The sequence below is a fragment of the Pelophylax lessonae genome (assembly GCF_965119305.1).
Source record: "Pelophylax lessonae genome assembly, chromosome: 4".
NCBI lineage: Eukaryota > Metazoa > Chordata > Amphibia > Anura > Ranidae > Pelophylax > Pelophylax lessonae.
This window is the reverse complement of record NC_138771.1, coordinates 493,121,228-493,135,240: the sequence shown is the minus strand read 5'-3', so window position 1 is coordinate 493,135,240 and position 14,013 is coordinate 493,121,228. Positions and strand designations below refer to the sequence as shown.

Below are 14,013 nucleotides of genomic sequence, written 5' to 3'. Positions count from 1 at the left end.
ATCATGGACCCTGCCACACAAATTCCCCCACCTGTTTCCCTCGAGGGGGCCACGGGACCCGCCGGTGCACAGAGTGTAGAGGCATTTACAGCAATTTTGGAGTCTATGGTGGCTCGGGTGGAGGCGGCCTGTCAGGGACGAGGGTCAAGGAAGCGACCCCCGCCTACCCCTATATTATCTGACACCTCTGACTCAGATTCAGAGATGGTCACTGCAGTTGCAGGTCCCTCTGCAAGGGCTGTTACCTCAGGTAAAGCTCCCTCAGACAGTGAGGAGGAAGTTTCTTCTCCCGCTATAATTCAGGAAGAAGCATTGGTGGACGCACTAGTTGTGGCAGTGCAGGAAACCTTAAAACTTGAGGTTTTACCGGCAGAAGCAACTGATACAGAGATTCCTTTTGGTACTAACAAGCCCATCAAAACGGTGAAGGTTTTTCCTGTACCCAAGTGTTTTGGTAATAAGATTAAAGGAGAATGGGAGCATTCTAAACGTACCTTTTACTATTTCCAAGCGTATTGCTAGATGCTATCCGTTTGAGGAATCCATCATTAAGAAATGGACGGTACCACCAGTGGTGGATCCACCTATTTCCAGGCTGAATAAAGCCACGGTTATCCCAGTGGAGGACACTTCGTCCTTTAAGGATCCGGTGGATCGAAAGATGGAAGCAGAGTCCCGCACCATCTTCTCTCTGATAGGGTCAGCATTTAGACCAGTAATTGTTATTGGTCTAGTTTCCCAGACACTTACGGAATGGGCGAGATTGGTACGCCAAGACCTTAGGGGAAAAGATATTCCCCAGGAAACATCTGATTTGATGGAACAGATTATACAAGGGCTACAGTTTATCTGTGACGCAGCCTTGGACACTACTCCCCTATTAGGGCATGCATCTATGTCAGCGGTAATCCTCAGACGTGTGCTGTGGTTAAAATGCTGGTCAGCTGACCTAGGTTCCAAAAAGACCTTGACGAATCTCCCCTTTCAGGGGAATCGTCTATTTGGGGCCACCCTAGATGAAATCATCAAGGATGCCACTGGGGGCAAGAGCACTTTTTTGCCACAGGCTGCTAAAGCTAAGGGACCTCGCAACAAGCGAGGACCTTTCTTTACCACCCATAAAGGGTTCGCACGCCCGGCTGGAACAAGCGGGAAAGGCAAGACTCCTCCAGGAGGGTTCAAGAAAGGCTGGTCGGACAAACAGAGGACCAACTCAGCCAAACCCGAAGCAAAGGAGTACACAGCCTGAAGGTGCGCCCCCACCCGGTTTGAGGGTGGGGGGACGTTTTCACCGGTATTCAGGACATTAGATCGAGCATCAACTACTACTACCGGTGCGATTCTTCCCTTCCAACATTTAAGTACTACAGGGAGCGGTAGTCACCGTTCCCTGAATAGATCTTTTCCTTTACCTTTTCCTAAGATTAGTCTCAATTCCCCACAGGAATCTGATCTGGTTGACCAGACAGGCCAAGAAGCCTCTAGCCGGGTGACTTCGGTCCCTGAGGTTCAACCAGAAAAGATCACCCTTCCTGATAGCAATCAGGTATCTGATAAATGTGTGGGAACAGAAAACGACCAGACTTTCTCGGATGGTCGGGGCCAGATAGCTCTAGGGACGCCTGGTTCAGATCCAGTCAGCACCAGTGGTCCTAGAAATTCTAGGCTGGCCTCGTCAAGCCGGCCTGGCCGACTTGGACAGGCTAGTCGCAGACGTTCCGTGGGAACTTCGTCTCAGGGAGTGTCTGTGGTCTCAAGGACCAATTTACCATCGTGCTTTACAGTCGCTGGTTTTAATGGCCTGGCCATTGAGACCCAAGTACTGAAGGACAGAGGTTTGTCAGCTTCAGTCATTCCTACCCTTATTAAAGCAAGGAAAGCGACTTCCAGCAAGGTCTATTATCACACATGGAAGACTTATATTGCGTGGTGCGAATCTTTAGGATTTCCTCCACGTACCTATTCGGTGACTCGAATATTGGCTTTTTTGCAACAAGGGGTTGAGCAGAAGCTAGCCTTGAGCACCATCAAGGGTCAAGTTTCAGCATTAGCAATCTTCTTTCAGAAACCTTTAGCTACCAAGTCCTTGGTGCGGAATTTCATCCAGGGGGTGCGGCACCTGGCTCCACCAGTCCGCGCGCCCTTACCGCCCTGGGATCTTAATTTAGTTTTGTCGGTTCTACAGAAACCTCCCTTTGAAAACATCAGGGAGATTCCCTTGTTTACTTTATCCCAGAAGGTGGCCTTCTTGGTGGCTATCACTTCTGCTCGCAGGGTGTCAGAACTGGCTGCATTATCATGCCAGTCCCCATACCTAGTGATTCATAGGGATAAGGTAGTACTTCATCCTAAGCCATCCTTTCTTCCTAAGGTGGTTTCAGATTTTCATCTGAATGAAGATATTGTACTACCTTCCTTGTGTCCTCAGCCCAAGCATCATCGGGAACATGCGTTGCATTCCTTGGATGTGGTTCGGGCAATCAGAGTATACCTGAAAGCTACGGAATCATTCCGTAAGACGGATTCACTTTTTGTGATCACGGATGGCCCCAGAAAGGGTTTGCCTGCATCTGCCGCGACCATTGCCAAATGGATTAGACAGACGGTGGTACAGGCTTATTCTATTAAGGGACAGAGTCCTCCGTTCCCTGTTAGGGCGCACTCCACTCGAGCGCTCAGTACTTCCTGGGCCTTTCGCCATCAGGCGTCAGTGGTCCAGGTATGTAAGGCGGCCACCTGGTCGTCGGTACATACCTTTACAAAATTCTATAAAATTGATGTGACGGCATCGGCGGATGCCTCATTTGGCCGCAAGGTTTTGCAGGCCGCAATTTGAGGAGACCGGTGGTCTACCTCGAGAGTTTTTTTCTGTTTGAAAAATTTCTTTTTTGTTGAGTCTCATCATTAAGGATGAGCATTGTAAACTTCTAGTTGGCATCGGTTGGGCCTTCTAGATTGGGATTTGATTTCCATTTTCCCACCCCTCATTTGTGATACTGCTCTGGGACGTCCCGAAGGTGCTGTATCACCGAGGACTACGTCTGTCAATGAGCGATAGAGAAAAATGGATTTTTGTAAAATCTTACCGTAAAATCCTTTTCTCTTAGCTCATTGACAGACGTAGTCCCCGCCCCTCTGTTTTTGAGTTGGGTTGGGTTAAAATCTCTAAAGACTGCTTTTTGACATAACTGATTTGCTGAGGCAGAGAGAGAGAGGATATACCCTCTGGGACTGCCCCTAGGGTGTGGCCAGAGCATTTTAATTTCCTGTCTAGTCCTGCTCCTGTGGAGGCAACATAACCCGAAGGTGCTGTATCACCGAGGACTACGTCTGTCAATGAGCTAAGAGAAAAGGATTTTACGGTAAGATTTTACAAAAATCCATTTTTTTGTACTGCAAGGTCATCCTTTCCTTATAGAGCCTCAGGGTCACATCTCCCCCCACTAAACCCCTCATGGAGGTGGCAGGTCCCTTGGAAACTCAGCTTCCCATGGTTGCATTAACGGTGGTCCTGCTGTTCTTAGTGTCCCGGGTGGAAGTGGCATGTGGGCAAAAGCCCAGGAGAAAGCGTCCCCCGCCTTACCCTGCTCAGTCTGTCTCTTCTTATTCTGAGCCTGATGCCGCTGTGGATGTGGCCTGTCCAGGGGGGCTTAATATCAAACCCCCTAGATCCATCTGATTAGGGAGGATGACTGCTCCATGGTCACAACAGCGAATGAAAAATCGCTGGTAGACGCGCTTATTACTGCAGTGCGTGAGAATTTAAAAATGGAGGATGCAGCTGATGTAGCCACAGATGTGGCTGTGTTTGGTTCGCAGAGGTCACCTTGCACTCCAAAGATGTTTCCTTATGTGCCTCATTTTGATAGGTTTCCTTGTAAGGAATGGGAACAACCAAAATTACCCTTTGTGGTCCCCAAACGTTTTGCTGTACGTTACCCTTTTGAGGAGTCAATTTTAAAAAAGTGGACTACTTCACCAGTGGTGGACCCTTCTGTTTCCAAGTTGAACAAAGCGACCATGATCCCAGTAGAGGAATCCCCGACCTTTAAGGACCTGGCTGACAGAAAAGCGGAGGCTGTGGCACGCAGCATATTTACTATGGCTGGTTCCACATTGCGGCCAGTCTTTGCCTCAGCCCTGATGTCTCAGACCCTAACAGAATGGGCCAAGCTTCTGCGCCAGGGACTGGGGGTGAGCAGGCCCCCACTGCTTATGTAGATTTAGTGGACCTGTTGATCCATGGGCTGCAGTTTTTGTGATGCAGCTTTGGATCCAGTGCTGTACAAACTTTGTTTCAGCGATAGGGCGCGTGTTGTGGCTGAAGAATTGGTCCGCGGACCAAGCATCGAAGAAAGCTCTCATTGATCGGCCCTTTCAAGGTGATAGCCTGTTCTGGGCTACCCTGGATGACCTCATTAACGGCATCACGGTTGGGGGGGGGGGGGGGTGTAGTACCTTTCTGCCATAGTCTAGGAAAAAGGAAGGATCCTCATTGCAGACGGGGGCCCTCCTTCTCAGCACATAGAAAATTATTTTGTGCTTCTGGGACAGAGTATAATGAAAAAAGATTTTTCAAATCTTCCCCGGCAGGTTCCAAGCATCCTTGATCTGGTAAGCCCAGAGCTAGCTTCTCCGGACCTGCAGACAAGACCCCTTCAGCATGAAGGTCTGCCCTCACCCATTATTGGGGTTGGGCGACATATTTGCTGGTTTGCAGCCTCGTGTACTTCCTCCATGAGCGTCAAGGGGATCCACAAAATAATTATTTTGGGGGTACCCCTTTTCAGGTTTTTTTTTTTTTTTAGGCCCTGAGTCTCCTTGCGCGGATTTAATTCCTGCAAAGGTTAAGGTGATGTCCGAGCTACCTAAGGTCCCCCCTATCTCTGTCCAGGGAATTGATTTACCTAGGTCTGATTCGAATTCTGACCAGGGTGATCCTTCCTTTGCACAAACTTCAGGAACCACAGGCCGTGATTCACTGGCTGCTGTCACACAGATAGTGCTCTCTCCCATTTTGCATACAGGTTCTGAGTCTGGTGGTATCCACCTTCAAGACCGTTCTGTTTCCACAGTGCTACATGCAGCTCCTTTAGCAGGTTTGGCTCCACAGGAGGATAACGAAGTTAGTGGCAAGATCACGGGTTCCTCTGGCAGATGCCGCAGGTGTCCAAGGGCCACTGTAAGACCAATATCCTCCTCGGCTCAGGTTTCTTCCGCAACTTCTGCGAGGAATCAAGAGCGAGAATCATCCTGGTGGCTGTAAACATCCTTTGGGGGCTTCCTCTCAGAAGACCAGTTGTCCTAAGGGCTGATCTACCATCCTGCTTTACAGTCGCTGGTTTTAATGGCTTAGCTATTGAAAGCCAGGTACTGAGGGATAGAGGTCTGTCTGGATCAGTGATCCCTACTATGGTGAAGGCGGGGAAGTCGTCTTCCAGCAAGATATACCATCCTACATGGAAAGTGTACATTTCTTGGTGTGAGTCGATTAGCGCTCATCCTTTTCTCTGGCTCGGATCTTAACCTTTCTTCAAGAGGGCGTTGATCAGAAGTTGGCCTTGAGTACCATCAAGGGCCAGATGTCTGCCCTTGCAATCTTCTTTCAGTGACCTAGCCACGCACTCTCTAGTTTGTACCTTCAGGGGGTACGACATGTGGCTTCACCTGTACGGTCTCTTTTGCCACCATGGGATTTACATTTAATGTTTTCAGTTCTCCAGAAACCTCCATTTGAGAATATTTGGGAGATTCCCCTGCCTACATTATCCCAGAAGGTGACATTCTTGGTGGCTATTACCTCTGACCGCAGGGTATCGTAATTGGTGGCATTATCCCGTTGCAGTCCCTATTTAGTGGTCCATAGGGATAAAGTGGTTCTTCGTCCCTGTCCATCATTCCTGCCCAAAATTGTCTGACTTCCATTTGAATGAGGACGTTAGGTTGCCTTCCTTGTGTCCAAAGTTGGCTCATCCCAAGGAATTTGCTTTGCATTCCTTGGATGTGGTTCGTGCGATTTGGGTATATCTGGCGGCTACGGAGTCCTTTCGGAGGCTAGACTCTTTTTGTGGTTACGGGCAGACCAAGAATTTTTTTTCTTAGAATGAAGGTCACGATTCTCTCACGATTTTTCAAATGGTTAATTTAAAAAAAAAAAAAAAGATGTATATATCTTTAAATGAAAAAAAAAATTTGGGAATCGTGAGAGAATCGTGATCTTCAAAAAATAATTTTGATTTTCATTATTTCCGGAATCGTGGCGCTCTAGCCCCTGACAAAACAACCAATACCAGCCTATGTGTGCACGCACACACAGGATAACATGCTGGGAAGTTTTTTCTTAATTAACCATTTTCAATAAAGCTGTGACTAGGATTACCCCCGCCCCCCCCCCTCTCCTGTCATGGATTACCCCCTCCTCTGTCATGTTAATGGGTTAAAGACAGCTCACATTTGAAAAAACATGGCACGAATGTACACTCCAGAAGGGTGCAGTGTCCCCAGGGTCTTTGTTTGAAAAAAAAAAAAGGGGGCACCGCCCATCCACCACATCACGTCACTCAGCTGAAGTCAGTTTCTCTATCGGCGCCATTTGCAATCCACGCTGGCATGCCGTGGCCGATGCTTCCCCTCCGGTCCCGGCTACCTTGGCAATCCCGCCACAATACCGATGCCAGCATCCTGGGGACATCCTTGATTCCCAGCATCTACACAAATGTGAGCTGTTAATTTTTAATATGCAGACATCCCAGGCTGCAAAACCAATTTAACACAACTAGAGGATGATCAAATGCAATCAGAATACAGAGGTTTACATGAGAGATATTAAAGGAACACTCTAACCACCATGACCACTTCAGGGATTTGAAGTGGTGATGGTGGGAGTAGTCAGAAATACTGCACATGCTGGGATATTTACAATTATGAGCTGGGGGCTAGTTGCACCCCTAGCACATGTGACTTACTGCTGGCGGGTACTCCTGGCAGACATGCTGGCGAAGAATGAGTGTGAGGAGCGGCACAGAACCGATGCTTACTGTAGCTCTCCTCGGTCTCCTTTCACAGGCAGAATGCATTTGATATCGCCCTGCCTGTGACAGAACGGAGCCGGAACTACACTGGAAGAATCGGCTCCGTTCTGACATCTGAGCTCTGACACAGACAGCCGGGATATCGCCTGAGTGTCAGGCAGCCGCAGCCTGCATGGCAGAGACTTGGGATGTCTGGCTATGTGTCTTATCTCATTATGACTGCAATGAGAATCGTGAAAATTGGAAATTGCAGGGCGGGGGGAAATGAGAATCGAGATTGTGATTATTATATGTTTTAATTGTGCAGCTCTAGCAGGGGCATTTTCTGGCTGGAAAAAAACCCGGGACCCAGCTTTTCTGCGTTTATCAACGTTTTTGAGCCATAAGCTTTTGCTAAAAAATGCTACATCTAAAAACGCTACTGCAAAAAAGCTGAAAAAACTCCTACAGCTTTCTACTAACATTTTGATCACATCTAGTGTACATGAGGCCTTTAATGTCAATAGTTTCCATGGGGTGTACTTCATTTTTCAGAAGACTGTAGTCAGTGTTCTGTGAATTCTTTTCTGATAATGATTAATTTTTTTTCCAAAACATTTGGCCTAGCTCAGTCTGGGAGGAAAAAAACATTTTTTTTGGTCTGTGTATGTTATGAATTGCAGACATCAGATAGTTTGCATTGTAGTAACCTCTGTTACATTTCTGTGCAGTGTTTTTTTTTTTTCTGGACCAAACCCCAAATTTTTAGCTCCAAACTGCAAAAGCCTGTTGTAAGATATCCTATCAAAAAACATCTATTGTGCTTGGTACTCGCTGTGTGTGGGCAGGGTTCTTTGGCACCCTGGAAAGTGTGGGTTGAGTGTGTGTAATGGTATGTAAGCAGGATTTCAATGAAACAGTGATTTTCCAATTATGATAATTGTATTCAGTCACTGTGTGCTGATAACTTGGCTTGTTTGTTAATAAACCCTCTGGCTGTGTATAAAATCAGTTTTGGATGGGGGAGGGTCATGCATATTCTCTCCTCACCCCAGACAAGTATTCAGAAAAATATCTGTACCACAAGCAATCGCCTCTTCGGTTCTGCAGTTGGATGAATAATGTAACACATCTGATGCCGTCAGATGTCTGGCATTCTGCAGCCGGGTAATAGGGAAGGCCCTGCATCATCTTGCTGATGCCTTCCTTGCCAGCTATCAGCCAGAGGATCTGGGTCGATGTGGTTGAAGCCACATGTTTCCTCTGCTCTACTTTCTCCCACTCTGCGGTTTCTCTGTGTTTAGACTTTGACCCAGAATGTGAAACTCCACACTGCTTGGCGGTTCCCAGAGCAAGAACCACCAGAGCCTAGATTTACCTTGGTTTTTAGCAGATGGAAGGAGAAAAATATAGTTTGTGTAAGACTTAGAGTAACTACTTTTGTTGGAGAAAAAAAAAAAAATCTCCTGGGTGATCAATACAGATTGAAAGGATTTTTAACAAAACGGTTGCCTTTTTCTGCTCTGAAGGAATAGCTATTTGTTTGACCATGTCCTTTGGATACTGATCCTGAAAAGATTTCATTATATTCGGCTCATGCACTTTTTTATGTTATGAGAATATTTGCAATGATTGCATCCTTTTAGAAGTAATTAACCCTTAGGGAAAAACACACCAAAAATGAAGCTTTTGTTACAGTCGGTGGATAAAATCTGACTTGGATCTGTGTGCAGAATTCTGAGAAATCAGTGAGCAAATCATACAAGCAGGAAATGTACTTTTTGGAGACTTTTCTCCAGGTAGCCATATTGCCTTGAATTTTACATTGCATCACTGCAGAATAAAATAGGTCATTTTTAATGGGATATTAAATTACAATATGGCTTGTGTGGCAATTGTTTACAGAATGTTGTATTCTTTCCCCGCTATGTTTTTTCAACATAAATGCAGTTGTCCTTTAGGCCCCTTTCACACTTGTGTGACTTGAAAGTCGTGCGATTTTGCCGCAATTTTGTTGCCGCGATTTTATTTGAAGCCTTGTCTATGTCTTTGGACCTCAATGTCTATGTCTTTGGACCTCAAAAGGCATTAAAATCGGGCCAAAGTAGTGCAGAAACTACTTTGAAGTTGCTGCAACTTTAAGTTGCGCATATATGAATGGGTATCATTGGAAAACATGGCAAAAGTTGCATGACAAGTTGCACACGTGTGAAAGGGGCCTTAACATCTGCTGCAGTTCTTTACCCAGTGTGATGAGATTGACTTCAAAAGCAATAGTTAAGATCGTCCATGTATACCTTTCAGTAAGCTATCGTTTACATTACTATACGTTAAAATTTATCTAAAGTTAACGTTCTTTAAATTTTGGAAAAAACTGAGGAGAGTTAGAACCCCTTTCAGGTTTTTTTTTTTTTTTTTTTAAGCCTAGGTTTACGATGTGGTGCGAGTTAAATGCGTTTTTGTAGTGCGATTTCATGGAGCACCTCCAGTGCGAGTTGATGCAATTTGGATACGGTCAGTCTCTCTCTCTTACATGGATCAGAGATGGGAGTCACAAAGCAAAGACTTACTGAATTCATGTTCTCAAGACAGATAAGCAATCTGCATGTGATTTTCATTCAAGTGTATGTAGATACAAATCACACTGCACTGGACCATTTTTTAAATTGCATCTGAATAGCACTGCATATGTAAGTGTCCTCCATAGAAACTCTGGTTATTTCACTTGTCATGTGATTCTATGCATTCTGCAACGCATCAGAAATCGCATCACTGAGAACCAAATCTAAATCTTTGTGTCCCCGCTGGCAACATTTAATCTCCTTTTTGTCTTGATGAATATTGTCAGTTGTGAACATAAAGGAACAATTTAGGCTCCATGTACACGGGACGGTGGAAATGGCCGTTTAGGAGCAGTTGGGCATTTTTTTCAGAAGCCCCTGAACCCATCTACATTTTATCTTATCTGTCCATGTACACCAGGTCGTTTACAGTCATTTGCAGGCAGTTGCGTTCAGGGACTGTTGTTAGAACGCAATTATTTGCGTTCGAACGTGTGTTTCCCGGCGTTTCAAACGCGTCTGAACGCGATGATCCGCGTTTTTCCATTTTAAAAGGGAATTTTTTTTTGACCTCTAGGAACGCTTCTAAACGCAAACGCCGCTAAACGCGGGTACAAACGCGACCGAACGGGCGTTTCAAACGTCCTAAAAATTCCAGCATTCAAAGGGACTTTTAACAACGTCCCGTGTACATGGAGCCTTAAAGATTTTAGTTATCACTTGCTCAGGAATCTTCCATTCTTATGTCTGAGAGGATTTCCCTTACATTGGAGAGATCTCCAGGGTTCTTTAAAAGGTTTGTGTTTTCCATATGTTTAAAGTTGAATTCCAGTCTAGAGCTAAACCTAAAACCACTTCAGCCCTCTCTTCTAACTCCTATTCTACCATATGGAAGGAAGATGCTGATCCTTATTTTAAGGTTGCCTGGTCATTTGAACGACTCCCAGCGGCGGGAGAGGTAAGAGATCTGACAATTGATGCTCCATAGTAAGCCTATGGGTGATGTCACAGACCCAGGCATTTTAGCCATGGTTGGCGATCTCACCTCCCTTCTGAATCTGGTCACTGGGGAGACAATGAGACTGGACCAGAGTGCTCTAGGGGGAAGTATACGCATCTTCTTTTCCAAAGGGTAGTTAGAAAAGGAGTTACAAGGGGGTGGGAGCGATTTTAAGCTTGGTTACAGACTGGAATTCCACTTTAGTCCTTCAGTACTTATTTTTGTGATTAGTTGTTTTTTTTCTGTTTTAGTTTTTAAGATTAATATTTTTTGGAAGTACTGCTGCTTTGTTTATAGCTGCTATTTCACCAGTTGTCTCCAATTGAGACAGACAGTGTGAAAGTGGGTCAGTGGAGTGCAAAACTAATTACACTCCTGTAATCCACTGTACAAGTACAGCCAAACTAACTTTGGCTGTACTTCTACTTTAAAGCAGAGTTCCACCCAAAAGTGGAACTTCCGCTTTAAAGAGGTTGTAAACCTCAGAATTAAAAAAAACAAACAAAAAACAAACGCCTTTAAGATAAACCTATAATGAGCTAGTATGCATCGCATACTAGCTCATTATGAAATACTTACCTTAGAACGAAGCCCCGCAAGTGTCGACCATTCACCTCTCTCATGTGTGACATGTTCGGTCGCCCTTCTTCCGGGTTTGCAGCATCCGGCCATCTGGTTGGCTGGAGCCGCGATGAAGTCACTCATTCGCATGCGCGCGGGAGCCAACGTTCACGGTACAGGGCTCTGCAGGAACGGCCCGAGCGGCTGTTCTTTCAGAGCGCATGCGCCAGTGATGTCACTGGCTGCATGCAAAGTAAATATCTCCTAAACGGTACATGTTTAGGAGATATTTACAGTACCTATAGGTAAGCCTTATCATAGGCTTACCTATAGGTACAAGTTGCAGAGGAGGGTTTACTTCCTCTTTAAGTGCTCCTGACCCCTGACATGTCATTTTTTGTGGGGGGGAGGGAGCGGGTACCTAATTTTGACGGGTACCTGCTTCCACTTTCGCTCAGGCCACCTTGTAGCTGCTGACTTTTAATAAACCCAAAATGGCTGGAACTCCGCTTTAAAGAGATGTAAGGAAAACCTCAGCTTCTTGACAAATGGTTCTATGCTGTGCAACATTTCTTTAATCTCGGTCGTGAAGTGTAAACTGTTCACTAACTAAATATATGTACAGTAAACCTTCAGTGCTCTTGAGTTCCTTTTCCCAGGCATTTTACACTGCTGCTTATTTGTATAATTATAATACCTTCATTATAATTGTTGATTTTCTGTGTTTTGTTTTCAGGTCATGAATATGGATGGCAGCGGGCGCAGGGTGCTGGTGGAGGACAAGCTGCCACACATCTTTGGTTTCACACTCTTAGGGGATTACGTCTATTGGACGGACTGGCAAAGACGCAGCATTGAGAGAGTACACAAACACACTAGCGAGCGTGAGGTGATCATTGACCAGCTGCCTGACTTGATGGGCCTGAAGGCCACAAACATTTATAAGATATCCGGTAAGCTGCTTGTGTGCAATGGTTCAAGTAATCTTTGGATTTTATAGGAATACACAGCAAAAATAGATTTATGTATCTTTTTTTTTTTTTTTTTTAGGTTCTAATGCTTGTGCTGACAGCAATGGTGGCTGCAGCCACCTGTGCCTGTATCGACCCCAGGGACCGCGCTGCGCATGTCCCATAGGGCTGGAGCTAATAAATGATATGAAGACTTGTATTGTACCAGAGGCATTTCTTCTGTTCTCCCGCCGGGCTGACATCCGCCGCATATCACTAGAGACCAACAATAACAATGTAGCCATTCCACTGACTGGTGTGAAGGAGGCCTCCGCTCTTGATTTTGATGTGACCGATAACCGCATCTACTGGACAGACATCAGTTTAAAGGTACATGCTTATCTGACATTTCATGTGTGCAGCCCACATGATATTGCCGACATAAATTTACAATTAGTACATCTGTTAGTATTTTTTTCCCTAGATATTTGTAAGAAATCTCCAGGATTCTTTAAAATGTTTGTGTTTTTCATATGTTTAAGGCGGAATTCAAGTCTATATCGAACTTAAGCTTAAAATTGCTCCCACCCCTCTTCTAACGCCTATTCTAACGAACGTGTAGGGAAGATGCAAATGCTTACCTATTTTCAGCTCCCAGCAGCAGCTTCAGGGGAGAAGGAGGAGATCTGACCATAGATGCCCCATAGTAAACCTATGGGTGACTTCACTGACCCAGATTTTTCAGCCATTGTTGGTGATCTCTCCCTCCCCTCAATCTGGCCGCTGGGGGGACCATGTGACTGGACTGGAGCGCCCTGAGAATAGTAAAAAATCTTCTGCAATAAACTCTACCCATGGTTTTTTTTTTTTTTTCCATTGTGAGCGGAAGCCGTTCCCTTTCAGATTCTTTTCTAATTGAAACTTTGCTTGAGGCCTTGTTGGTAGGAAGGGGGGAGGAATCTCTGTTTGGGGTTGGAGGGGCCCACAGTTTTGCTAACACTTTAAATATAGTGGTTTATTGTATCTCTTTAATGAGTGCAAAAATACCTGTTGATCCTACCAGAAATCCTGTGAGATAACGTCATGTGCTCTCTCTTCCTGTGCAAAAGGAAGGGTTATGGAGATGAAGAGATCTTCTGTGTCTGTGTTTTTCAACCATCAGAAATGAAGTAGACAGAGTTGACACTGCATGTCTAAGAGTTCAGAGGAAAAAATATGCTGCTGTCATGTCAGAGAGAGGTATTTCTGGCACATCAACAAATTTTTTTTTCCTGTACTTGCAGCATGTTTAATGTGCTTAAACATGGGGCAGTGGGCAGGTATTGCTGAGATGTACCAATTATTATGTATTCTGCTTCCTCTCAACCCTTTTGTTTGTAGGCTCCAGGTCAACAAACAAACGAAACGAGCTTAAGACCCTATTCAGACTAGCGCGACTTGTCAGGCGACTTGTCAGCCTGACAAGTCGCGGTCGGTCGCTCGCCATTGAGTAGTACAGGACCCGTTCTAATAGGAGCGACACAAGTCGCTGCGACTTAGAAAAAGGGTCCTGTACTACTTTGGGGCGACCTGGGGGCGACTTGCATAGACTTCCATTATGTGAAGTCCCTGCAAGTCGCGGTGCACAACGTCGCCCCTCGAAGTCGGATCGCCTCAGTGTGAACCGGCTCTTATCCTAGTGCGCAACCTGCTGCGTTGGAAAGGGAATACAAAGTCGTATTGTAGATATTTACATATATGACAAACCGCCTCTTTGGTTCCAGGGCAGATTTGTGGATGGGGATTTTCTTGCCCTTTAGACATTGGCCTTTTTTTAAGGTAAGCTGGTAGTAGTGTTTTTTACAACCATATGCAGAGGGTTAAGCTCTGGCCTCACCCTTTCCCCAGCTGTGTGTTTCCTCTGATTTGAACAGTATGCAGTGTGTGAGTTA

General features: G+C 45.5%; 1 protein-coding gene across 1 annotated transcript in view; it reads left to right on the top strand.

The window, feature by feature from the left end:
• Nucleotides 1-14,013, top strand: part of LRP6 (LDL receptor related protein 6) — a 158,108-nt gene that overhangs the window by 102,436 nt on the left and 41,659 nt on the right. The window contains exons 8-9 of the mRNA XM_082255712.1: nucleotides 11,869-12,085; nucleotides 12,183-12,472. Coding sequence (XP_082111838.1) covers nucleotides 11,869-12,085; nucleotides 12,183-12,472 — 507 coding nt within the window. The remainder of the gene's footprint in view (nucleotides 1-11,868; nucleotides 12,086-12,182; nucleotides 12,473-14,013) is intronic.